This window comes from Vanessa cardui, chromosome 13 (assembly GCF_905220365.1).
Source record: "Vanessa cardui chromosome 13, ilVanCard2.1, whole genome shotgun sequence".
In the NCBI taxonomy this organism is placed as follows: Eukaryota; Metazoa; Arthropoda; class Insecta; order Lepidoptera; family Nymphalidae; genus Vanessa; species Vanessa cardui.
The window spans coordinates 4,273,901-4,300,388 of NC_061135.1; the positions used below are offsets into that span (position 1 = coordinate 4,273,901).

Genomic DNA, 26,488 nt, shown 5'->3' on the forward strand with positions numbered 1-26,488 from the left:
CAAAATTAGTTTTATTTCAGTGAATAACTTAATATTAATTTTAATCTAATTCTAAACTATGATTATAAGACTAGATCAAACAATTTTTTATGAATGTGTTATAAGGACGGAGAATTCACTCCAAGCTCATTTTGTATGAAAAAAAATAATATAGAGGAAAAACATTTACCCTGAATGTTGGCGAATTTTTTTTACAAAAATATATATTTTTATAACATATAATATCAAGATGTTGAAATTAATTAATCTACTTTATATATTATCTGCATTCTCATTTCAATGGAAGCACCATAACTTGTCTGAGATTACTTGTAAATTAATAAATCGTCAAGAACTTAAAGACCATGGTAAAATATTTTGTTTAAAGACTTAATACTCTAAAACCGAGGAAGGTATTTACTTTCTATCTATATCAATAACTAGAAACATATTACTTTGGAACTATATATTAATTAGTGAACCATTTTATTTAAACTTGAGTGAATTTAGTCATTGCTGATACAAAAATATGTTCGGAATATTTTTAAGTAAAATATTATTATTCTATAATCTTTCTATGTTTTAATTTTTTATTGAATTTATTGTCTTATTATAGGGTAAAACGTTTTTTTTATTCTATAAGAAGAAATAATATAGTTTTCGCGTCATAGCACCTGACGATACGATTTTTTTTGAACACATTTATGATCAAAATTTCTATCTAGTGATGTAACATTTACATGTTTGTTTTGATTTACATTAATTCAAACTTGGCACTCCTTTATAACAACAAGAATACTTAATTTGTTATTTATTGCCATTCAATGTCAATTGAATACATACTTTTACATAATAAACAAAAAATCACAATTCTGAATGTATGAACTGCAAATGAGATTTCATTTTACAATGAAATGATTCAGAGTTTTACATTTTACAATAAAATAGATCAAACTCGGAATCCTACAACTTTGTCATGTATATTTTTAGGGATTTCAATCAATTACATACAATTAAAACAAATATAAGTTTGAGATTGAAAACTTGATAGTATGTATTCTATTGAAATGATATTTCAAGATCAAGTGGTATTGTGTCACGAACAAGAGTGAGGAATAATTATTTCTTACAGCAAACACATTTCCAAAAACTCTTCATATTTTACACCTATTCTATGTAATATAGTAAAATTTTAAACACTAATAATACATTTGTTTGAAAGTAGCCTTAGGATATTAATATCAATTCACACGATTACAATCTTAGGAAGCCTATATAACAATGAACTTTTTCATTAATAATAATTAAATTTAACGATATAATTAGAAATCGAAATATTTGCACCTTATATATATCATATAACCAATTGGGTATTTGAATTATTTATTTTTGTCATTAAATAAATTAATGCAAACTAAAAGATAAATACTAAAAATTTTATATCTTATTTTTTTAATTAATACCACTTTTGAAAGAAAATGAAATGGTGAACAAAAAGTGATATAGGTTTTTTAATTGCCATTCAAGTACCCAATTGGACATTTTAAACAAATTCCAAATACAAAAATTTATTAAGTTACTTACTTGTAGCGTCTGTGGTGACTTTAATATCCGGTTCTTGCATTTGATATTAATATATAATTGTAACATAATAGTTATCCAATAGAAAATTAATTTACATTATTGTAATATTTTTGACTATTCCTGTCTATAACTATTAATGTGGAGTCTAGATGAAATTTGTCAATAGATAAAAAAAAACAGGGCAATGACTGCACAGAGTACCAAGCAACCTTTTTTTCATATTTAAAAAACTAAATATTCTCAAATTTACTTAACGCTTTTATATAAAATATATATGCTAGAAAACTAGCAACGGTTTTTTGAGTATAATTTAATACTTTGATATCCGAAATTTATATTCAATGTCAATATTTTATATCAATCCTAAATTTATTTTAATTTTCGAAAATACTTGTTTGGTTATTTTCTACGAAAAACAAAAAATGAAAGCGAGTATCCGAACGCACACATACATACATAATCATTTAAAAGCAGACTAGTCTATTTTGGTGCTTGTATTGTTTAGTGGGGTTTTGCGTTCAAAAAAGTATTGTCTGTACCAAGACTCCTATAGAAAATTTATCATACAAAATTGGAAGCACATACAGTTACTCCATACAGATAAATTAGTGTATTGTTACATTTTATCTGACATAATAAAGGTTTAATAAAATTTGGAAATAGAATCACATATCGTCTACATACATCGCTCTCACGTGAAGTACTGTTTGTCTCGTATTGATTGATGATGAGTTAGAGCGAGACAACTATATGTTTATCAATACGACAGAAAGATACAAAAACTTTGTGATTATTAAGTACAACTAAATCTACATTACTAGCGGGAAGCACTCACTGTAACTTCGCACAGCTGGAACAGTAGTCGTTATTCGCCGGACTGCCGTAGTACATGCAGAGCGGGGCGCGGCATGGTTTAGGGGAGGGGGGACGGTCATCGTAGAACGTCGACTTGGAAAGGTACAGGGTTCGATCCTGTGCAGGCTTAACCGACCGAGCGGTGAGTGTTCTGGCGACTTCGTGCGCCGCTCGGTCGGCTTCAGCGTAGAACTGCGAGCGGCCGGTGCCGTAGCGAGGCTGCGAGGGCGCCGTACGGTTTTCTTCCTTTCTGTTTTTTTCGGCGGTATATCTGTAAATTCAAACAACATATAAACTCAATGAACTATTTCTCTCTATAGATATATATGTTTAGGGCGTTGGTTTTGGTAGCTAGGAAATTTTGAAAGATTTTTATAACTATAATCTTAATTGATTGCTATTATATAACCAATTTTCTATCATAATGAACATTTAATATAGTATTACTACTTTTATGTAACTGTAATGAATATAAGAAACCGAAATTTGTTATCCTTTCATCTATGTAACGCAGACAAAACATTTGTTGTTATATATGTCGGAGTCGGTCATGAATTCCTTAGCGTAACGAAGTGCGGCACGATTCCCGCGAGGCGGCAGCACTGTCGTGACGTCACGACGCGACTAACTTCGTGCGACTCACTTACGATTCCGCTCCCATTCGCTTCGTTGCCAAGTGTGATACAGTGTGATACTGAATTCCTACTAAGTGTATTAGGTACTTTAAATGTAGAATAAACGTGTTCCTGTATTCGCGGTTTCTCTTTGCTCGATCACCCTAGTGATACGCCCCTATGATGTTTGACGATCGTACTGATGTCGCTGTCGATCCGACATATATTAAATGCGACAAGAATTTATATGAAACCTGTCACATGCAGGTATCCTCACGATGTTTTCCTTCACCGCTGAGCACGAGATGAACCTATAAAGACAAATTAAGCACACGAAACAGCGGTGCTCGCCTGGGTTTGAACCCGGAATCATCGGTTAAGATGCGCGCGATGTACGGCGTAAGAAGGGACAGGGGATGTCGTACCCGATCCAGGCCTCGTCGAGGTAGTTCTGGACCATCTCGTCTTGCACGGGCGCGCGCGCGGCCGCGAGGCGGGCGGCGAGGCGGGGGGCGAGGGGCGCGGGGGCGGGGGGCGCGGGCGTCTCCTCGGGGTTGCTTTGGCCGCCGCGCGCGCCCAGCTTGGCCATCGAGCCAAAGTTGGCCATCGAGCCAAAGTTGGCCATCGAGCCGAAGTTCTTCCGCAGCTTGCTGCTCATACTGCGCCCGATGCTGCCGAACTGCTTCGCCACCGAGCTCATCTGCTTCGAGCTCTTCGTCGACAGCGCGTCGAGCGACCGCCGCAGCTCCTCGGGCGCGCTGCGCGAATGGCACTCGACCGTCTCGAGCTCGAGGTACGCGGCGAGCATGGCCGTCCTCTGGTACTCGTCCGGGAGGAGGTTGTTTATGGTCTTCTGGTCCGGCTCGACGTCCCATCGGAAATCTTCGCCCGGATCTACGTTGAAGCTGTAATCGAATTAAGTCGAAATTTTATTTCAAAATTTGTCCAATGTGTGTTTTCATGACATTGCAAAGATCTTCCTATCTAAAAATTGAGTACAGTAATGTTCGGAGTCCGTACAAGAACTCAAAGTTGGGTAGCTTGTTGCGGCGACTTCATTAAAACACTTTGACTCATAAATATTCCTGTTTTATGAAGCAAGTGATTTTGGTTAAGCATAATTAAATACCGTATTGGCATAGGGTTTCCATCCTCGTCTTCCAGCGGGACTCGAGCTCCATCGGTGGGCAGAGGCTCGCATGGGACGAGCGCTGAGAAATGTCCGGCGTCGTAAGCGAGCAGGATGGGCGCTTTGCTGCATACCGCAGGGTCCAACTCCAACGGCAGGTAGATACCGCCGAAGGGGATTGGGGCTATCGGATCACCGCGGAAATCCTGTCATAAATAAATAGTTTTTTTAGAAACTGTTTATCTTCGAACTTAGCTATATTTGATTTGATTCTTATGTTCTTATTTTATTCGTTTCGTAAATATAGAAGAAAGATAGACGGGGAAAAAACGCACATCATGATCATTATATTTGGTCGGTTCAGTCATACATGGTGTGTATCTGTGATATCTGCCTACTCAAAAAGGCTTACACAAAGGAATACCATCATAAACATGACATTTAAAGCACGTTTGACAAAGAAACAACGATAGCGTGATTTATAATAAATATGAGACAACATCACATACATTACTCTGATCCCAATGTAAGTAGCTGAAGCACTTGTGTTATGGACAATCAGAAGTAACGACGGTACCACAAACACCCAGACCCAAGACAACATAGAAAACTAATGGTAATCTACATCGACTCGGTCGGGAATCGAACCCGGGACCTCAGAGTGGCGTACCCATGAAAACCGGTGTACACACCACTCGACCATAGAGGTCGTCGTCGTCGTCGTCGTCGTCTAACGTCACCTATAGTCTGTTCGCGTTAAGAATGCAGTGAGTTGTCATTCTTTACCGGCCTGACTCCGCACCCTTTGACCAATCAAATCTTTTCAAATTACAAAGTCAAGTTCACATTTAATTAATTATTAAATGATATTTTTATTTTTATAATTTAAATTTTGTTTATTTATATACTTATATTTAATTTATTCAAGCTGTACACGTAATAATTAATCTAACCTATAGCTACTAGATGACGTTATGTCAAAATATGTAAATTTCTACATCGCGATGGCAAGATTCGCAAACGATTGTATATACCTAGTGTTAAGAATTTTGTTGATTAAACACCCCGATTCGATTTTTTACTTTAATGTGTATTTATAAAATTCATTATACTTAGTCTTTAAAACAAATATAATTTGTTGGAATTTTAACACAAATATGCATACACCTTCACCCTGCTGTTAAAAAAGATTTGATTGGTCAGGCGGCGGAGTAAAGCCGGTAAGCAATGATAACTCACTGCATTCTTAACGCGAACAAACTATAGTTTAAGTACTGTTGTATACAATATCGAGCAGGGCGTACCCTGAGCGCGACGTCTGCGAACACGATGACGGGGCGCTTCATGACGTGCGCGAGCGCGAACACGTGCAGTTGCTCGAGGCCGGCGTAGTGCGGCTGCGCGGCGGGCTGCGGGCGCGGCCGCGGCTCGGCCGACGCGGCGCGCACGGCGTCCGCCCACTCGCGCGCCCACTCGCCCTCCGACGGCCGCAGCCCCGCCGAGCGCAGCGGCACGCTCTCCGACCAGCGCCAGCGCCGCTTTATGGCCTCTGCCAAACCACGCGACACATCACACTGTCATTACACGAATCGAATTCGGCGAAAGTCGTCCAACCGACTTTTATTACTCGGGCTTAGGCCACCTCTCCCTTTTGAGGAGAACTTTTGGGGCTTCTTCCACCACGCTTTTTCAATGCAAGTTTGGATTTAATGGAGTATGGAGATTTAATTTTTTATATTTTGCAGTTTTAAACATGATGTTTTCCTTCGCCACCAAGCACAAAATAAAGTACAAACACAAATTAAGTACATTAAATCTATTGCTTAAGTTTAAGTGTGCAAGCATAAAAACACATGCATGCACGTCTTCTAACCACTGGACTATCTGGGCTTTAATTATTAATAGTAGCAATAGAAATAATCCAACAATACAAGAATCTGAAACTTGATATTAGTAGATTGATGAAATACTCACAAACGTACCTAACTATACATGGTGTTATTTTATTACGCATTTCTTTTGTAAGAGAATAGAGAAAAATAGTTGAACTGGATTTTAAAAATAATAATTACCGTTTAACAAACTCTGTGGTATGATGACTATTTATAATAGTAATTTAATCACATACATGGCAATGAATCATAGACACAAAGAGTAAAAGATTGATAGAAAAAAAATGTAAACTTACTTGTTAGAGCATCACCTCCCTCGCCGGATAACAAGGCTTGCACTTTCGTTCGGAGAGCCAGAAGTCGATCATGGAACCCGTAGGCAGCTAGCGAGGCCGCGTGAGGTAAGCAGTTACCGTCGCCAGATGTCGCCAGCGGTAATAGCCGTGGAGCCCCCGGAACGCGGCCGTGGCACCACCAGTTCAATATACCAGCCGACTCTAACGTTACGAGCGTGGCTGTTTCGAGAAGATCCTTTTCGATAAATATCCTGAGAGCAAACGAAACAAAACATTACAAAAAAATCGAAAAGTTATTCGTAATTGCTTATTGCTATTTAAATTTTTACTTCGAAACTACATTAAAATGCAATCTCTTAGAAGCTATATAAGCAACTAATCGAGTCAATATTAATAAAATTTTATTACTATACACTTTGTAGCAGCATTCCATTATGGTTTTTTAGAAAAAATAAAAATAAATGGGCGAATCTTGGAGCATAAATTTAATGCTGTAGTTTGAGATAAAACCAACATTGTATGGTACGCGTAATTACTGCCGAGAATGTAAAAGTACATAATTTAGCTAAATGTCGAATTTGTTATGGGGATAAAAATACATGTCCTATACACAATATCGTGTCTTTCTAAAGGTCTATTTATTTTAAAGTACCTGAAAGTATAGCATGAAAGCCTTTGCATATTCAACTAAAAAAGATTTTTTCTTTTGCAGTGAATTAGCAGACCAATTTTGAACTAGATTATTACGTGAAATTGTATATGTTTTGCACATAGTAGTTATAGCCTATAAATGACCCACAGCTGGGCTAAGGCCTCTTTCATTAAGGACAGGGTTTGGAACATATTCCACCACGCTGTTCCAATGCGGGTTAGTGGAAATGCTTGGTTTGTTGCACATAGGTATGTGTCTAATGTATGTAAACTTTTATAAACGTTAAAATATTTAGAAAAAAAAACAAACTAATAAATTGCATAAATTCAACGCTTGCGTGCCGGTATTTTTTTGTAAATGACCACAAATACCAAGTTCAACAATCGAGTTACAAAAGGTTAAAAGAGTGAATGGTTTGTAAGGGATCAATGACTGAAAATGATTGTAATGTGTAGCGTGCTAGATAGGGTTGGGCCCAGACGAATGGTTTACTTAATCAACTAAAAATTCGATGTAGTATCTGTATGCTTCAATATATCTGTTCAATTACGAAAAATGAAATAATCGGAAACACATTGTATTTTTCATACCAATTAAATATTGACAATAATAAAATAAAAATAAAAGTCGTACTCATGACGCAAATAAATTTGACCAGTTCGAGTATTCTTTCTTTAATTATAAAAATAGCAGTTGTTTCATTATTTTGTTTTTATTTAATCTAATAATAAATTATTTTCTACGAGAAGTATATATAATTAAGAAGTTGTTTATAACAGATACAATTTGTGTTATTTAATATACCTATAATGATTTTTCGTATAGATTACTTATATAAATAGGCTGAAGACAAAACAATTCATTACTTTTTTTAGTTCTGTCTTTCAATATGAATAAAACAAATGATATAGGCATAGAAAAAATATTCAGAATGTACAAATTCGTAAAGATTATCCTGTTTTTTTATACCAATAATAAACGGGCACATAAACCACCGGGATTATTATGGTTAATGGTCACCGCGGTCTTTGGCGCAGTAAGGAATTCTTTGCATTGCCAATGTGCTACCAACCTTGGGTACGATGTTATACCCCTCGTGAGTGTAAACTCACGAGGGGTATAGAGTGAGTGTTTTTAGTTTTAGTGTAGAGAGAGTTTAAAGAGTGAGTGAGCCAGTGTAAACTGGCTCACTCACTCTTTAAATCGGAACACAACAATGTTATTTTGGGCGGTACCAACTAGGGCGGGCTTACACAAAAGCCTACCAAAAAAATTTTCAAAAATGGAGATCGAGAGTTGTACAAAATCGACACCCCTATTTGTCCCTGTATTGGCAAATTGCCGAGACACGTGTGGGAAACGCAATGTCACGGCGGCTGGTTCGAGAGGCCAAGAAAAATCCTCGCTATAAATGACTTTTATACGACTATATCCGTAGGAAAATTAACTGAAAAATGCTGAATAAGCCGCATACGAATTTCGGTACTACGAAACTTATTTGTGTAGATATTTGACATTTGAACTTTGTTTATTTCCTAGTTTTAATTATATGCTATTGGGTATCATTAAAAATGTAAAGTAGCTGTAATATTTAGGCAGGTCGCCTTGACCTCGGCATTCTGACAACAAATTGACAGTTTATCGCAACGAATCGAAATGTAATCGTTGCCGTTGAGCCGAATACCCATTTAACAAAAGGAATGATCGAACCTATTCCAATGGAAGTAGGAAAAAAGATGAACAAACCTCAAATATATGTATTTCATGCAACTTTGTACACTCCTAAAAGTTTATGATAAATATTAATTTTTTTTATAATATATTAATATATATTTTATATCATATTACTTGCAAAATTCCGATTACATTTTCGTCGACGTTAAAAAAGCCAATTTTTGGTAAAGCTATTGTGAATATCATAGATTAATCAAGCTCTTGACCATCATGTCTATCACGTCAATTTGCCGTCAAAAGTTCTTTATTTGGCTTTTTTTATTGTCATGTTTGGAACAGAGCTTTAGCAAATCGCCTGAAATACGTAAATAAACATTTGTTTATCTTTTTCCTACTTTTCAGCCATACATATGTGTACTTGTATGGTGTCAAAAAAGTAATTGTTAACTTAAGAGTTGCTATACTGACTGAATAATAAAACCAATCTCTTACCTAAAATCTGGCGGATAAACTGATATATCCGGCAGTAGGAGAATGTGGTCGGAGGTTAGTGTGTTCGGTTCCGGGTCTGTGTTGCTTCTTAACGCCCACACCAGTCCCTCGTTATCTGTCGCTCTTGATATACCTCGGGAGAGTTTACGACCTGACGATAGATATAGACTTATTGTGTGAAATTATTTATTTGTAATTTTTGCCCGACTATTATAAAGATGACTTGCAAAGTAAAAATAAACCATATTTCAAAAGGGATATGATTGAATAATTTATGATTTATAGTGAGATTGTCTTAGTGTAGGACCATTTTATAGTTTTATGGATGGCGAATATTAGCTGTCACGCTATCTTGAAAAATACATTTTAGCAAAAAATTTGCTATAAAATACAGATATTATATAGATACATTAGCCGTTCTGCTATACCGATGGGAGTATACGTTTCTAATTATATGAGTGAATGAAAATCACGGTCTGGTTTGATCGTGGTCACTAAGATAATACGGACGCATCCTAAGTTTGGTGCTTTATGCTTAACTTGTAGTGGAACATTAAAACATGAATAATATTTTAATATTCATATTTATATTGAGATAATCCTACGTTGTATGAAAAATAATTGAATTCATTCATGGCTTGCAACGCTAATTGCAGATAGGTAAAAAGTAATTTTACAGGTAACAACAAATAATCGGGATATTTTTCGAGTTTCTCATTATCGCCAATAGATGGCGTTATAGTATCATGTATCATTTATTTTTACATTGTTCGAGGTTTTCTTAGCAGGACGAGTGTTGTAGGATAGTTTTACATATGTTTTTTTTATGGAATAGGTTGGCGGACGAGCAAAATTATCCTTACATCATCAATGTGCCAACCAACCTTGGGAACTAAGATGTTATGTCTCTTATGCCTGTAGTTACACTGGCTCACTCACACTTCCAACCGGAACACAACAATATTGACTACTTGGCAGTAGAATAACTGATGAGTAGGTGGTACCTACCCAGACGGGCTTGCACAAGGACCTGCGACCTAGAAGTTTCGTAGTTAAGTCTACCATCAGCAAGCAAAATGAATCGTTCCTTGAATGTTGTATAAAATATATACGGAAATTAACTATTATTATTGAAATTATTTGATGTTACTTACATTCGGGTGCTGGTGTGAGTACTAAGTTGGAGGGCGCTGAATATGACATGTTGAGGTCGAGTGTTCCCACAGAACGTTCTGGGATTACATCGCCACCAGCTCTCGGCCGAAGGGACGTGTTATGGACCCGCTCTAGAAATAAAAAAAAAACTTTATTAATTATAGTATTGTTAAGATCTATCACAAGTTTTTTTTTTGCCAAATATAGAGGGAAAATGCCTAAAATAATAAACGATGATTTGATGAGCATACTTTTTGAAATAGCAGTCACAAATTTAGTGTTAAAATCATAGTATCGCACAGTAATAAAAGTGTATTGACTAATGTGATGTTGGACTTAATAGTCTTGTAACTAAAAACGTCCGCCATCATATTCCTTATAAGCCTAGTATGCGACCAAAAATCTCCCACTGGATTCTTTCCACCGTCTTCTCAGATCTATATATTTCTTTTCCCCCAACTGACGTTGAATTTTCGATGATACTTTTTTATGTCACGCACCTTACAAATAGTTTATAAATGTTTCCACAATACTTTCTTTTGTATTTTCTAAATGGTATAGAATTACTAAATTACACCACTAAAATACCCATTTTTCGGATATTATTGTGACACATGCCCGACACCAAAAATTCTCATCGTCGAACCAGATATATGTTTTAATAATTCACATTATAATTGTTTCTTATTGGTTACGATGGCCTACTGACCGATTTCAACCATGGCCACTCTCGTGGGAGACTATCCAACTGCTCAGGATATGATGGAGCACAGATGTATGAGCAGCACAAGTTTCATCTCAGTTCATCTCTCTATCGTTCTAATGGAATACCGTCGTAAGACAAAATGACAAACGTTCTTTTGTTAGTGTAAGTTAGCCTTTATATTTATCAAATAATTGATGTAATAGGTGGATGGACAAATAGGTCAACTGATGGTAAGTGGTCATCACCGACAATAGATATTAACACTCACACCAATCACTACCAACCTTGAGAGCTAAGATGTTATGTCCCTTGTGACTTTAGCTTTACTATTGCTGTTTGGCGGTAGAATACCTGAGGATAGGTACCTTACGGGCCTTACCGAGGCACTACCATAAGAAAATGAATTGTAAAGTTCCTTAGATTAGATATACAAAAAGATTTTTATTTAAAAACCCGCTATGTAAAAGTTATCAGATAGTTGATGATGTTGTACCGTAACAACCGTAACAAGATCAATTTATTTTTTACACTATACTAGCGAAACTCAGGCGGCCTGTCCATACATATACAATGTGTATGTATGGACAGGCCGCCTGGTATATGTGTATTACACATATACCAATAGTCAAGTCAATCGCTTGAACAGTAAACTAGTGTACGTGCTGCAATTCCATCTAATAATGAATTACGACAGAGGTATTCGAGAAAAATAAATATGTACTCTCATGGTAATCGGTCTAAAGGCGTCGAGGTTTATTGATCACAGACATCAACGTACACTTTTTTATACAAATTTATCCAAATATTTATTCTTAGATTTCGGTAACCTAGAAACAGGGTATTTTTTTTTTATTTATAAATATGAGACATCACATACATCACTCTGATCCCAATGTAAATAGCTTAAGCACTTGTGTTATGGAAAATCAGAAGTAACGAAGGTACCACAAACATCCAGACCCAAGACAACATAGAAAACTAATGATAATCTATATCGACTCGGCCGGGAATCGAACCCGGGACCTCGGAGTGGCATACCCTTGAAAACCGATGTACACGCCACTCGACCACGGAGGTCGTCAAATTATTTCATTTGCTCCTAATTTTGTATTAATGACAAAATTAGGAGCAAATAAAATTTAGGCTAGCAGACGGAATCTAATGCGATTTGCGGCTCGATCGTTCGTGATTCACTTTCGTCATGTCATACCTATAATGGGAGGTATTTTTATTTCTGCCTCCTTTACGCGTTGCGTTGTTCAAACATGACTTCAAAATATTATTATAAGACGGCTGCTCGTGCCAAAACAGTCGTCATCGTGCATCGACGCATCGTATACGATATGTAATTCTAGATGTTTTTAAATAAGTCAGTAAGTCAAATGTGTTAAAAATACATTACTGATGTATATGGAATGGTATGGCAACCATCATTTGGTAAAGATTGCGTGAATCTTAATGAACGAATGCGGTTTCAAATGTAAGCACGCTTAAATTTTTGCGTAATTCGTGTTTATAATTCATGTCCTATCAGCGTGGTGGAATTCCCTTTCCTAAACACAAGATGAGTGTTAGTTATTTTTTTTATTTTGATAGTCGTTGGCGATCGTCCAAATGGGCCTTCTGATGATAAGTGGTCACCATTGCCCATAGACAATGGCACTGTAAAAAATATTAACCATTCCTTACATCACCAATGAGCCATAAACCTTGGGAACTAAGATATTATGTCCCTTGTGCCTGTAGTTACACTGGCTAAATCACTCTTCTACCAGGTAAAAAAATTGAGTTCGCTTGTCGATTCGAGGTGCGTTCGAAAACAGCTTCGACGCCTGTCCCCGCCATCTCCTAATTGAACGAAAGCCGGGATGGTCACGCGATTGCTATCCAGTGGTTTTAGTTAGTAAGAATTCCATATAACTCGGTTCCAACATTTGACAGCGTAAAGTAAACAATGCGTGCGTTCAAAAAGTTGGATCTCAAACGCAGCTCCAGGTACGAGTTACCTATAGTCGATCTAGTTAATTTATCACTAGCCGTATGTATTTAATTCAAGCAATTTTCTCGAGTCATATCAGACGAAGTTAATTCGTATAGGGCTTTGATGAAAGACAATGGAAGCAATGAAGCGAGAACCGGATGCGATTGACGTGAACAGACGTACGGTTCAGTGCGCATGCGTACCGTGTTACATAATTTTACTCAGAGCTAGCCCTTGCTCCCAGCTACGCTCTAATGACTTTCATTAATGAAGATAAACTAATTGAATCGATTTCATACATAACCTATACTAATGTGAATTATCAATAAAATGTTTTTCTATCATATTTTCTTACTTCTTCTATTTCTCACTTTACAAAAATATATACAACTTTATTCTTAATATAAACTGTCTCAAAATCGGTTTGAAGCTGATAAAAACCGATAATATACAGTAAATATCCAAAACACACCGGCTCTTGATTTTGTTATTGGTTTACTCGACTATGTTAGTAAATGTGAATTTAAAATAGATTGTATTTGTTTTCGAATTCACTGATTTTGAAAATTGAACGTTGTTGAAATCATAGTGTGGTCAATGTTAAGGGAATATTCATGTATTCATTACCAAGAACAGTGTTGACTTTGGCGGATATACTCTACAGGCTGCTTTAAGCAGCTTGCTTAAAAAAACTGATAAAACAGGATGCAACAGCTGCAACATTCCTCATAAGAAAAAATGTCTTCTTTTTATATAACAAAAATAACAACAGCCAATGAACCCAATTTTTCGGATCGCGATAGCAACAAATTAAGGAAGAATTTAATAAATTAAAAACAATGAAATATCACGAATTGCTCATGAAAGTAAATTGGTTGGTATGAATAATTTAAGCATATTCCACGAATAAGACTACTTTCGTGACATTTGTATCACGGGATAATCTAGTTTTGCGGGATTCGGTGTAGATTATTGTTCCGCTGATTTCGTAATAGGTATACACTGGCATAGTTTAAAGGATATAGCAATTAGACTGCTCCGTTGCCTTAGTGGTTAGTTTTTCAACGTGCCAATAAAGTATCTACGATTTTTTGTGTTTATTTTCAATAGCCTAGAGTTTATTGCTTGATAGTGTTAATATTACGTGTCTCAAACAGTAGAAATATCTAGTTAGTCCCGTAAATGAACAATTCCTGTAAGTTTCGGGACGCGATACCGTCGGATTATATGAGTAATTCAATATAGAGAGCATATCTATCGTCGTATATCTATAATGCCGTTATCTAGCTAAACTCAATTATGAGCTATGAGCAAAAACGCTGTAAAAATGTAAACCTATGGAATTAATTGATGATAAGACCATAAAATTATTTCCAAAACGAATCATGATATGAAAAAACCGCGTTTTTATGTCGATAGAGTTTTATTTTCTTATGAATATGCCATCAACTATGGAAATCGATCACATGTGAGACATGTGTGTATGAGGACGCATGGAGTAGGACGTCCTTAGGCACGGTGGAGTGACGGTCGACTCAAAACGGCTGGCAGGAGCTGGATGTGAGTAGCCGAAGAATGATCACAGTGGCGTACAATTAGAGAGGCCTATGTCCAGCAGTAGACAAATATGAGCTGCTAATGATGATGATGATGATGATGGCTGATTTATATTAGCACAATTTTTCAGCAACTTTATATTTGTCGGTGATTTGTTATTCCGAGTTGAGATTTTCCGCGATGACAGAAATCGAATTGGACATAATCACCATTATATTTTATTTGATTTATAATAAATAAATACGTTAATACAAACAATATATTATTATATAAACACATTCCATTTCTCAAAACAACTTTAACGATGTTATTAAAACAAACGATATAAATCAATCTTCATTACTATCATCTTAAACTTATTCAGAACTATCGACCCGCCCCGGCTTCGCACGGGTGCAATACTGATACTAAATTTACTACACATTTTCTTTACTAAATATTCTACAGATTTTTTTATTTACGATATCACGTTAAAATAATCCCACCAAAAATATTAAATGTAAAAAAATGCCAAGGGTCTTTCCATTGTATCTCTTAAAACCAAGTCCTATTCAAATTATTATGTTATAAATCAACATTTAGTAATTGTATCAATAGTTTTCTTTATATTATAATTATAGTGACTTGGCAATGAGCACAAATTAAAAGCTGCTTGCTGCTTGGAATTATATGCCAATGTTACTGAGCATCCCCCGATACTCCAGTACCAGGCATTTGTGAGTAAACCTAAACCCCCCTCCCATTTACATGGGGGAAACGCGGAAGAACGATGTTCTAACGAGATGATGTTTCAGGAAATTTCATTAATCATAATATATTTTTTATTTTTTTTATAATCTAAGTTTATTTTAGTTTTAGTTTTGCAGTCACTGACTGATTGATAGGCAGATTTAAGTAAAACATAACATGATGACTATAGCTAAATTTAGTATTTAACAATTTAATTTTTGTATTAAGAAATAATAAACATCCATAAAAGAAAAGAAAACAATCAATGTAAGACCAAAACGCCGTGGGCGGGAAATGATTGTCATGAACTTATGAAATAAAACAGTGAGTGCGAATGAGTAGTCTTGATATTTTTAGAAATCACATGTTAATATTTAGGACGGTTGGACTCCGTGGGCGATTTGAGGGTATACGTTTTTATTTTGGTAACAGCCGCTCTATTCTCAGTGATGTTATAGCGACTGATATAACATGATTGTTTTAGTTAATCCTTGTTAGTAAAGATTACGTTACAAATCTGATCAAGTTTCAAGCATCGCTACTTATCGATACATAGTATAAAACAAAGTCGCTTACCGCTGTTAGTCCCTATGCTTAGATCTTTCAAATTACGCAACAGATTTTGATACGTTTTTTTTAATAGATGGACTGATTCAAGTTTATTTGTGTAATACCTGTATAATATAGTAGAGAAAAACTGATTTATAGGTTTCTAATGTGATGTCATAAATCGACACATTTTTGGATTTATATTTCACAAACGTCTATTTACTTTAATACCAACTAGCCATTTATAAAAACAATTTTTGAAACAATAACAACTTAATTTACGCTGAAGCTCCAGTCTAATCTCCAGATTATTGATTTAGAGTATCGTTAGTAATACTGTTTGCCTATTAGATTTCATTTTATGACGTCATAATGTCACAAAGTATTGTGTAAAATTAACTGAAACATTTGATTAAGTGATTTATAATTGCATATATACGTTAAATTAGTAGTTTCTTTATCTAATCAATATGTTACATATTGTTAGACAGTTATGTGTGTTATTATATCAGCTAATCGTAAAACCAATGTTTTGATAATATTGAATATTTTTGATCTACGTCAGAAATAAGGAAGTTTGTAAATTGGCAATTTTTCTTCTTTAATTATAATTAACCAATATTTAAATTCGACTGTATATGTTCATCCTGAAAATTTATTTGGTGATGGGCTTTGTACAAGTCCCATCTGGGTAGCTACAATCCATTAACATATTATATATACGTATGAAATATATCATATAGTGAAGCAGTAATACTCTGTGTTTTTGTGTTCCGGTTTGAAAGGTGAAGGAGCTAGTGTAACTACAGGCACAACTGACATAACAAATTAGTCCCAAGGTTGGATGTACATTGGAGGTATAAATAATTCTTTAAACATCAATCTATGTGGCGTAGTGACCCCGTAAAATTAAGTGGCCCAAATGCATGTAACGCTACCAATTTCATACAAGCTATTTAACTTAGCTATGTAATATATAATACTAGCGACTCGTCCCAGCTTCGCACGGGTGCAATACTGACACTAAATATACTACAGAACTTTTTTTATTAACGACATTACATTAGATACTTCTAAAATTATCAGTATTTCTTTCCTATTTCTCCCTGTATTATGTACAAAAACCTCCCTCTCGAATCATTCTATCTATTAAAATAAACGCATCAAAAGCCGTTGCGTAGTATTAAAGATTTAAGCATACATAGGGATAAAGAGACAGAGAAAGCGACTTTATTTTATACTATGTAGTGATTTATAACTTACCTACATGTTATTTATGTAAGAATCCTTGACATGTTTGGTTAAGAATAATCATGTTTTTAAAATAAATTTAATGAACCGCGTTAATAGCTAATAAAGTGAAAATTAATCATGTAAGGATTAAGTTATTACGTTTCGTATTTAAAACACAAATAAGTATAATATGAACGCGTTCGGATTTGAACATTCCGAGTGAGTGGATGCTAATGAATGTTCGAAGGTTGGCAGCAAATTTCGGCCTCCATACGTTACCAGATTAATCTAGGTTAATTTTCTATTTAGATTAAATGTTTATAACACAATTATTTATGTATGTCCGCTTGTACTGGCATGATTTCATTGTTATGCATTCTCCTTCAACTTTCTGAATATTGAAAATAATATATTGTCAGAGTATACACCTACCCACTTTTAAAAAAATAACATTAAAAAATTATATTCGAAATTTAAATTTTAAAACCTAACACAAAACCAATTTACTTATAAAGTTACTTTTTCGAAAACACAAAATAATGTATTAAATAAATTTAATGATTATTAATAAAAAAATAAAAAATATAGTTTACCATCTGTGTGATTGTCACCAATAGGATTGGCTTCCATCACCATGATGAACCCTGAAACAATAGAAATAAAATTAAAAAAAAACAACGTAAAAATAAATAGAAACCTATTCTTTGTTACGAGTTACGACTATAACCATTCTTTATATTTGTCCCGACCGTGCTACTTGGAAACGAAAATAATGGCACCCAAGGGGTAACGATGTAATTTGCGCCTTTTATCGCCAAACATCACGTAAAACATTTTCGAGACTTAAATATACTTTTCGTTTGAAAAACATACGTAAATTGTAAAATATTCCTAATACATAGTAAAATTATAAGTAATTTTGGATTTATATTCTTTAACCTTCGCATAATCACTAAAAGAAGTTTATTTATCTTTTGATCTAGATAGAACACTTTAGATGTAGCAACAAATATAAGTTATATTGTCTAAATGCGAAAGTATCTGTCTATCTGTTGCATTTTCGGTGAAATCGAATTTGATGAGATTTTACTACTCTTTATGTTTAATACCTGACAGGCAACTCTAAAACCCGAGTGAAGACGCTTCGACAATCATTCTAAAAATATTATACATAGAGACAGCTTCTTTACGCTTTTATTGTTGGAAATATTATACATACATTATTTAATATATAATATTAACTTTTAACTAAAGTATTTGTTGTAATGTTTGAAGCTGGAAATCGTGGACGTCTTCTAGTTTAGATATATAATAGTATAATATATCTAAACTAGAAGACGTATAAAGTATATAGTATAAATAATTGTGAAAATTTAATTCTGTTAAGCGAAGTGTATATAACCAAAGGATCCTATCGTATTATTTTAAATAACTTTCCAAAAGATATCACAAAATTTTTGGCCCTAATAATGTTTACAGCGATCGTTGCCAAAATGGTACATGAAAATTAAGAAATAAACACGCATGCAACGATGACACATAATACACCTACACAAAGTTTAAAATAGCGTGGCAAGTCTAATAATAAGACGGCAGAGCAACCAGTTACATTGACCTCTCAGATTTAGTATCAGTTTCGGTCCTTTGAATCTTCGTTAGTAGAGCGGAAGCTCATTGTATCGTGGTTGTTTTAAATTTTAATGACAATATTTTAACAGTGTAGAAAGATTTGAATATTAAAAGCGCTGTTGTGGAAATTTTCATCGTTCGTGGTTATGAATTTTTACGTTGGATATTTACGGGGTCGTTAGCACTACTTTACTGTGAAAGTTAGGGTTACCTTAAATTAATTTTTTGTTTCGTTAAGTTTTTAAACTATATTAATTTATTATTTTATCGTTAGATATGTAAGATTTATTATCAAATTTTACCATCGTGAGCGTTTACATATTTTTTACGCGCTAACATACATGCGCAAAATAATCAATCAATTTAATTTTGAAAAAAAAAAATTATATATACATTTGTGTCTAAATAATGAATAAAAAATGACAGCAGATCCATATCATTGCCTGGTAGGACTTGGATTAGCACTTAATAAGGCGTACTATGTAACTTTATTAAGCTGTCAACGCTCGTCTTAAATAATATCCATCCTCAAAAATACACTCTAGACGAGTATGGCGACACAGCCACAAAAGCAATATGATTGAGTAGCTGAGTCGTTGCGTAGTTGTCGTATAAGGTAACGCAGAACCTAGAAGTCGGTTAAAAGTGTGTTATGTTACGTGAGGTCTTAACGAAACCTTATAAGGCCTGCATCACAGCGTCTGGGCGTGAACAAATGCTAACTACAAAGGAAACGTTTTATATTGTGGGCGGAAATTCGAAACCGTGTCTAGTGTTTATAAATAAATACGTGTATTGTGTGCGTTTTAAACCGTTAACGCTATCTGTTTAACCTACATATTTTTTTTATGAATTTGCCAGTCGCCTCCACAGCGTCACTAGTCTTAAAATAATAAACCGGAATAGTTGTTAATTAATTCATTATATATTTATACAGACATGCTTATATAACTACGTTTTAAAATAACGTGTTCAAAATTCGAGATTTACAAATGTTATCAGTACGTTGTGTATACAATTATAAAAATCTAATTTAAATTAAAAAAGAGAAGGAATAAAAACAAAAAACCCTTTTCTCTGTTTTTGTTAAATTTCATTTTTTAGTATTAATTATTAATACCAGCAGTCAGTTAGTATGTTTGTTCGTGTGTATGTTTGTTACCAACACAAAATAGTTGTCAGCAAGGAAGCTGAGAAGAATTTAGCTATCCTATGGTATTGAAACATCGATTACTGTATAAAATAAAATCGAATTTATATTATATACAATGAAAAAATGAATTATCCATTTGACATAACTTGGAACCGATTACAGCAAAAATTTCAACTGAAAGGTCCATATTATACAGTCACATATCATATTTATATAAGAGCTTGTAAAATAATAACATTAGCATTTATATAGGTAAATCATAATAAGACATTTATCTCTGAAAACAATATTTCATCTCGGCTGAATGATTCGAGGTATATCATTGTTTAAACTCATTTAAGGGTACAAATTCTAAACTAATGAATGTTGATATCGAACGACTCACTCTAACCCTGAAATTTGGATAATAAAACAAAGAGATCTTACTATGCCTATAGTCTCCCTGAAGTTGAGTAAACAATTTATTGCTTTTTATTTGTTGGATGTTTAAATTAATATTGACGCGTATCATTGCAAAAGATACAAGAGTTTTATTTTTACAAAACAACCTTTTATATTAAATACATATATAGTATATAATATAATTGTGGTATGTGTTTACTCATACGAATTTGGGTAAGTAGTACACATACCTAATTGTCGAAAAGAGATTAGATTCTTTGCGGATTGTTGGACGTTAATACGTGACCTTACGATATTTTCCTTATTCGCATATTTTGTGGCGAAGAATAAAACAAATTTAAAACACACAAAAAATAATATACAGTTGTTTTCGGTAAGTACATACGCAGATCCTATTAGACAATAATTTACTGAAAAGTTTTAATCTTTTTTTTACCTGGTGTTTTGTCATACATTTGAGTCTCAAATGTAGTCTATCTCATACAATACTTAACATTATTGGCTGTAATAACAGGTACATGGGGTAACATCATGATTTCCAACCAAGGTCAGCATTCCGTTGAACATTTATTTCCACTTGCATTCTACACTTTTACTTTGTTAGCATTTAGCATCAGATGGCATTCTACCTAGCTGTCAAAATTAAAAAAATATTTATGTCAAATTACTTTTTTGTCTCATTAGATGTCGAAACACTTGGCCCTTGGAGTAGTGGTGCAAAAAGCTTCATTAAAAGTATAACAGCTAGCTTTATTGCCTCCTCTGGTGACAGGAGGGCTGGTTCATTTTTATCCCAGAGGATCGGAATTACGATTCAACGGTGAAATGCTACTATCATTCTTGCCACCATTCCACGCGGTCAAGATTCATACAAATACTATTTTAGTTGACATTTGTATATATTTCATTACTTAATGTTAATAATTATCATATTAAAAACATAGATAAACAAAACTGTATCTCTATAATTACGTTATCAAAATACTTTATAACATCAAATATTCCACGAAACGTGTACATTTCGCTATATTAAACGTGGACTCTCTGAGGACATCATTATACAGAATACCAAAAGTTGTTAAAACACGCTCAAACTAATGCTTTTCTGTGTCAAGCTTAAATGAGATATCTAGATGGAGTTTCGAAATTTGTTTATCAACTTTAAGTTCTACAATAAATAAGGCTACGCTATTGCACAATTTTAATAAACAAATTGAATATAATTGTTGAGGACATACATTTTAAACAGGAGCATAATTTTCCGCAAAAAAAAACCGGTAAAAGAGTTCTTTTTTCAAAAATATTTATGGCATGTATTGGAGGAAGGCCAAATAAGTCACCTTATTGTAAGTGGTTGCCACTGCCGTAAATTTTAACCATTTGTTACGTAACCAATGCGCCTATCAACCTTGTTACTGAAATGGTAACAAGACAACTAACATACAATATCCTGTGCATGTAGTAGTACCTACAATAACATAGATTATTGCGTTTTGCCGGTAGAATATATGGTGATGAGTGGGTGATACCTACTAAGACAGGCTTGAACAAAGGTATGTTACCAAATACTCGTAAGTCTCGTAAGTATTTTGTACTTAAAGGGATTTTATTATACTAGAATAGCAGTTAATCATATTATACACTATGTTAAGCAACGTAATGTTGAACTTAAAAAGTGATACGATATATTTTGTATATCATTCCTTAAACTACCAATGAATCACCTAAGAATACGTTTTATGTAATAATTACTATGATTGACTTGGAAGTTTAATAGTCTCACCTATATGATGCCTATATGACCCATACCTATGATGAATGAGGTGGTACCCACGTACAAAAAAGCCTTAACAGCAGTAGTTCAATAACATATATACCTACTAGTACTACTATAGGAGGCATATATTGCTGGTTATTTCGATTTTTATACATACGGATAAAAATGATAATACATTTTATAAAGGAAGTCAGATACACGAAAATAATCTATAAAAAAAAATTAGTTGTTTGTTCAGTTTGTTTGTTTATTTACGCAAAAACAAATAATGAAAACGAATAATAATAAAATTAACGGCTCCCCTGCCTCCTGACTCTAGAGTCAGGCACAAATGGCATAATAGTATTACAAAATTGGATTAAAACTTCGCTGCAAATTCAATGTGTTCCGTCTGACTATTAATCGCCCTCAAACAGGTATTTGGGACAAGGACGGAATTAGAATCTTCCATGTCAATATCGTGTCTATTGAGCAGAGCAGCTGAGCTGTCTCGTGAAGCCTTATTATTGAGTTGTGATCAAACAAAGCCGATTTCGAATGAAGAATAGATTTTTTTCTTAAGTACTTTATACTATAAGAGGAATAAATTACGAATTTCAATTCTCAACTATCAAATAAATAAGTACTAATGAGATGAAGCTATCATAATATTAATAATAGGTTGGGGAAAAAGTTTCTTCGTATTTTATATGAAAATTCAAAAAGTTTTTTTTATAGTTTATTTACATTTGACTAAAGTATGTAGGTGCTATTTTGTTCCATAACTTTTTGCCATCTTGTTGGTAGTGACATGATCCCATTGCTGTAAAAATTTTGGGGCTTCTGATCGAAAAACTGCGACAAGTGGTTTTGGCAGTCCTTTCGTGATGTTAACCTGACACTGCCTAAGGTATTCTGCAGAGACCGAAACAGATGAAAATCTGAAGGTGCAAGGTCAGGACTATACGGCGGATGCATTAATACCTCCCAGCCAAACTCTCGTAATTTTTGTTAAGTGGCTAAAGATGTGTGAGGTCTATCGTTGTCATGGTGAAAAACCACACCCCTTCTGTTGATCAATTCTGGCCGCTTTCTCTCAATTTCTTGCTTCAATCTCATCAATTGTTCGCAATACAGTTCTGAATGATGCCCTTCCAATCCCACCATACACACAGCATTACCTTGTTGCGAGTTAATTCGGGTTTTGCCACAGTCTGTGAAGCTTGACCTGCCTTTGACCACGATCTTTTTCGCACGTTCTTGTCGTATGTGATCCACTTTTCATCACCAGTTATCAGCTTCTTCAAAAATGATTCGGTTTCATTACGTCGTAATAAAGAATCACAAATGAGTACACGGTTCATTAGGTTTTTTTCAGTGAGTTCATGAGGCACCCATTTATCGAGCTTTTTTGTGTACCCAGCTTTATTCAAATGAGTCAAAACCGTTTTGTGGTCAATCGCCAGTTCTTCAGCTACATCGTAACTACTAATATGCTGATCTTGCTCCACTTTTTGAAAAATGGCATCAATTTACCAAATATGATACCAAAACCAGCCAGATACAAATGGTATAGCCAAAGAGATTTTATTACAAGTTCATACATACTATATGCGAAAAGACATTTTCCCCAACCTAATACTAATGTTTAAAATACTAAGAAACATTCATGAATAATTTTTATAAATGATTTTAAGCTCAGATGGTCCAGTGGTTAGAACGCGTGCATCTTAACCGATGATTTCGGGTTCAAGCCCAGGCAAGCACCACTATTTATATGTGCTTAATTTGTGTTTATAATTCATCTCGTGCTCGGCGGTGAAGGAAAACATCGCGAGGAAACCTGCATGTGTCTAATTTAATCGAAATTCTCCCACATGTGCATTCCACCAACCCGCAACAGTTTGGTGGAATATGTTCCAACCCGCTCCTTAATGGAAGAGGAGGCCTTAGCTCAGCAGTGGGAAATAAACAGGCTACTACTACTTTACTTTTTAAGAAAATATTTAAAATTATTTAAAAATCGAATGCATAATAAGACGTGACGTTGTATTAATAAAAATTTAAAAAAAAATCTAATAGTATGTCATGAACAGTAAACAAAGCACCAAATTTATTGAAAATAATATATTTTATTAATTCTAAAGGGTATAAAAATAAAAAATGACATTAATTGAGAAGCGAAATCGAGACACGCTGAGAAACCGGAAGAACGTCCGCGACTAATACGGCGGCGAGGCGATGTGGCCGCCGACTAGTCGTAGGCAAAATAAAGGATAATTGAAAAGGAAGTCCGTTCATTGCTGTGATTTTCTTTGTTTTATTTAATTGCGAAATGTTCGGTTTCGTTTTCCGGTGTTAAGAAATTGACAAAGAATCTGACGATTATATAGATATCTATCATAACGACCGTGGTCGAACAATGTGTGTTCGGGAATCGAACTGATAACCGGATCAGTTCGATTCTCGACCGAGTCGATCTTGAAAAAGTTCATTCGTTTTCTATGTTGTCTTGCGTCTGGTAGTTTGTGGTACCGTCGTTACTTCTGATTTCCCATAACACAAGTTTTAGCTACTTACATTGGGATCAGAGTAATGTATGCGATGTTGTCCAATATTTATTTATTGACATCTAATTATATCGTTGCTACCTGTATTAGATATTTTAATTAAATTCTAATTTAATCTGGCTTTATATATTCATAGTACAAATATTTTTGTTCTGAATTTGATTTTAGATCGTCACGAAAAACGGGAATATTTCTTTTTTTATAATTATTCGTTTCAAAACGTTTGCGTAATATTGTGATAATGTTATTAAAATAATGCTAGGTATGTTTCAAATAAACCAATAGCTGTTTATAAACACGCAACATACTAAAACAGAACTGATAAGACACATACGGCTTAGCAGGCCAATAATGGTGATTCATAATACTTTTTGCTATATTTACAATTTTATCGCCTTGCAAAAAATATTTTACTATGGTTTTTACGCATACATTACGAAATACATAAATGTTTTACTTAAAATCTTAAAAGAATATGCAACATCAAAAATACCTTAAAAATACATTATTCTTTCAAATACTTTTGAATCGTCCTTATAATTATGTACAATATTATATTAAAAACTACAACCGATTCGGAATGTAGATTGTAGATATTATGTACCATTATATAGGTATGTTAATTATGTCGTTAATCAACGAGTTAGCGTGAAGATAGAAATATTTTAACTTCTGTAAAATTAATTAAAAAAAGTGTAGAAATCGGCATCATAATAAGACAAAAAAATTATTTAATTTTTTTTTAACATTTTTGATGTTTATATGAAAGGTACATAAATAAAGGCTTACCGTATAGGATTTGACAAAAAACAATTTCTTTCAGGGTTTCTTTTTCCGAACTGGTGGTAGTGTTTAATTTGACCATCTATTAAGTGTAATGCTTCTATATTGAATAAAGGAATTTGAGTTGAGCTTAAGTTTAGGACACTTTTTTTACTATTGTTTTAAACGATACCACGTCATTTTTCGGAAAATTATTTTAAACTTCAATGTATTGAATTTATTAAATTCGTACGATATCGCTCAAAATTTAATATCTATTTGGCAAGACATAATCACATCGCGTATGCTCGTCGTATAGTAAGAGAAAGTGCGTTGATATCATATAATTGTTACAATGAACTTCGATTGGTTACGGTCGTGTTATGGAAAGCAGCAACGATGTAGCAAAAATAATATTACTTGTGACTATGCCTGGTTGACATTGAAAAATACCCCATATTTTTTAAAATGTAAACTCTCTGTCAAATCAAATCAAATCAAATCAAATCAATTTTATTCAAGTAAACTTCATAATGAAGCGTTTTTGAATCGTCAATAATCAAATACTACCACCGTTTCGGAAAGCAGCTTCTAGCGAGAAGAAACGGCAAGAAACTCGCATAGTTGCTCTTTTCAAATAAACACATTTACAATGCTGTTATTGACAGTAATTAGCGTCCTATGATGGAACCCGAGCCTAACTCCAGGCGTTTCTTTCTAAAAAGTACTCTTTTAATGAATAGTATGATTTATTTATTAATTTAGTCTTAATAATATTATTATTAATGATTTATTATGATTATATATTATTAGATATATAATGATTTATTTATTAATTTAGTCTTAATAGTCTTAATAATATGTCAAGGTTGTTTCTCTAGGCAAATAAAAGATTTTTGGATATTTGCTTAGAGCTGTGCGAGAATGAAATGAGATGGTATTGAAAAATCAAAATCAAAAAAATCTTTATTCAAGTCGGCTTTACGAGCACTTTTGAATCGTCAATTAACAATTAAGTGAAGCTACCACCGCTTCGGAAAATAGATTCTACCGAGAAGAACCGGTAAAAAACTCAGTAGTTACTCTTTTTCAACATTTAATAAATACAAAGTCATGTTAGTTAATACAATTAATTAAAT

General features: G+C 34.0%; 1 protein-coding gene across 1 annotated transcript in view; it reads right to left on the minus strand.

Annotated features, from left to right (window-relative positions):
- Positions 1-674: 674 nt before the first annotated feature.
- Positions 675-26,488, minus strand: part of LOC124534663 (OTU domain-containing protein 7B-like) — a 29,389-nt gene continuing 3,575 nt past the window's right edge. The window contains exons 2-9 of the mRNA XM_047110639.1: positions 17,671-17,721; positions 10,322-10,453; positions 9,168-9,318; positions 6,350-6,600; positions 5,466-5,710; positions 4,162-4,367; positions 3,458-3,937; positions 675-2,689 (exon numbers count right to left, since the gene is read on the minus strand). Coding sequence (XP_046966595.1) covers positions 2,395-2,689; positions 3,458-3,937; positions 4,162-4,367; positions 5,466-5,710; positions 6,350-6,600; positions 9,168-9,318; positions 10,322-10,453; positions 17,671-17,713 — 1,803 coding nt within the window. The 5' untranslated portion in view covers positions 17,714-17,721 and the 3' untranslated portion in view covers positions 675-2,394. The remainder of the gene's footprint in view (positions 2,690-3,457; positions 3,938-4,161; positions 4,368-5,465; positions 5,711-6,349; positions 6,601-9,167; positions 9,319-10,321; positions 10,454-17,670; positions 17,722-26,488) is intronic.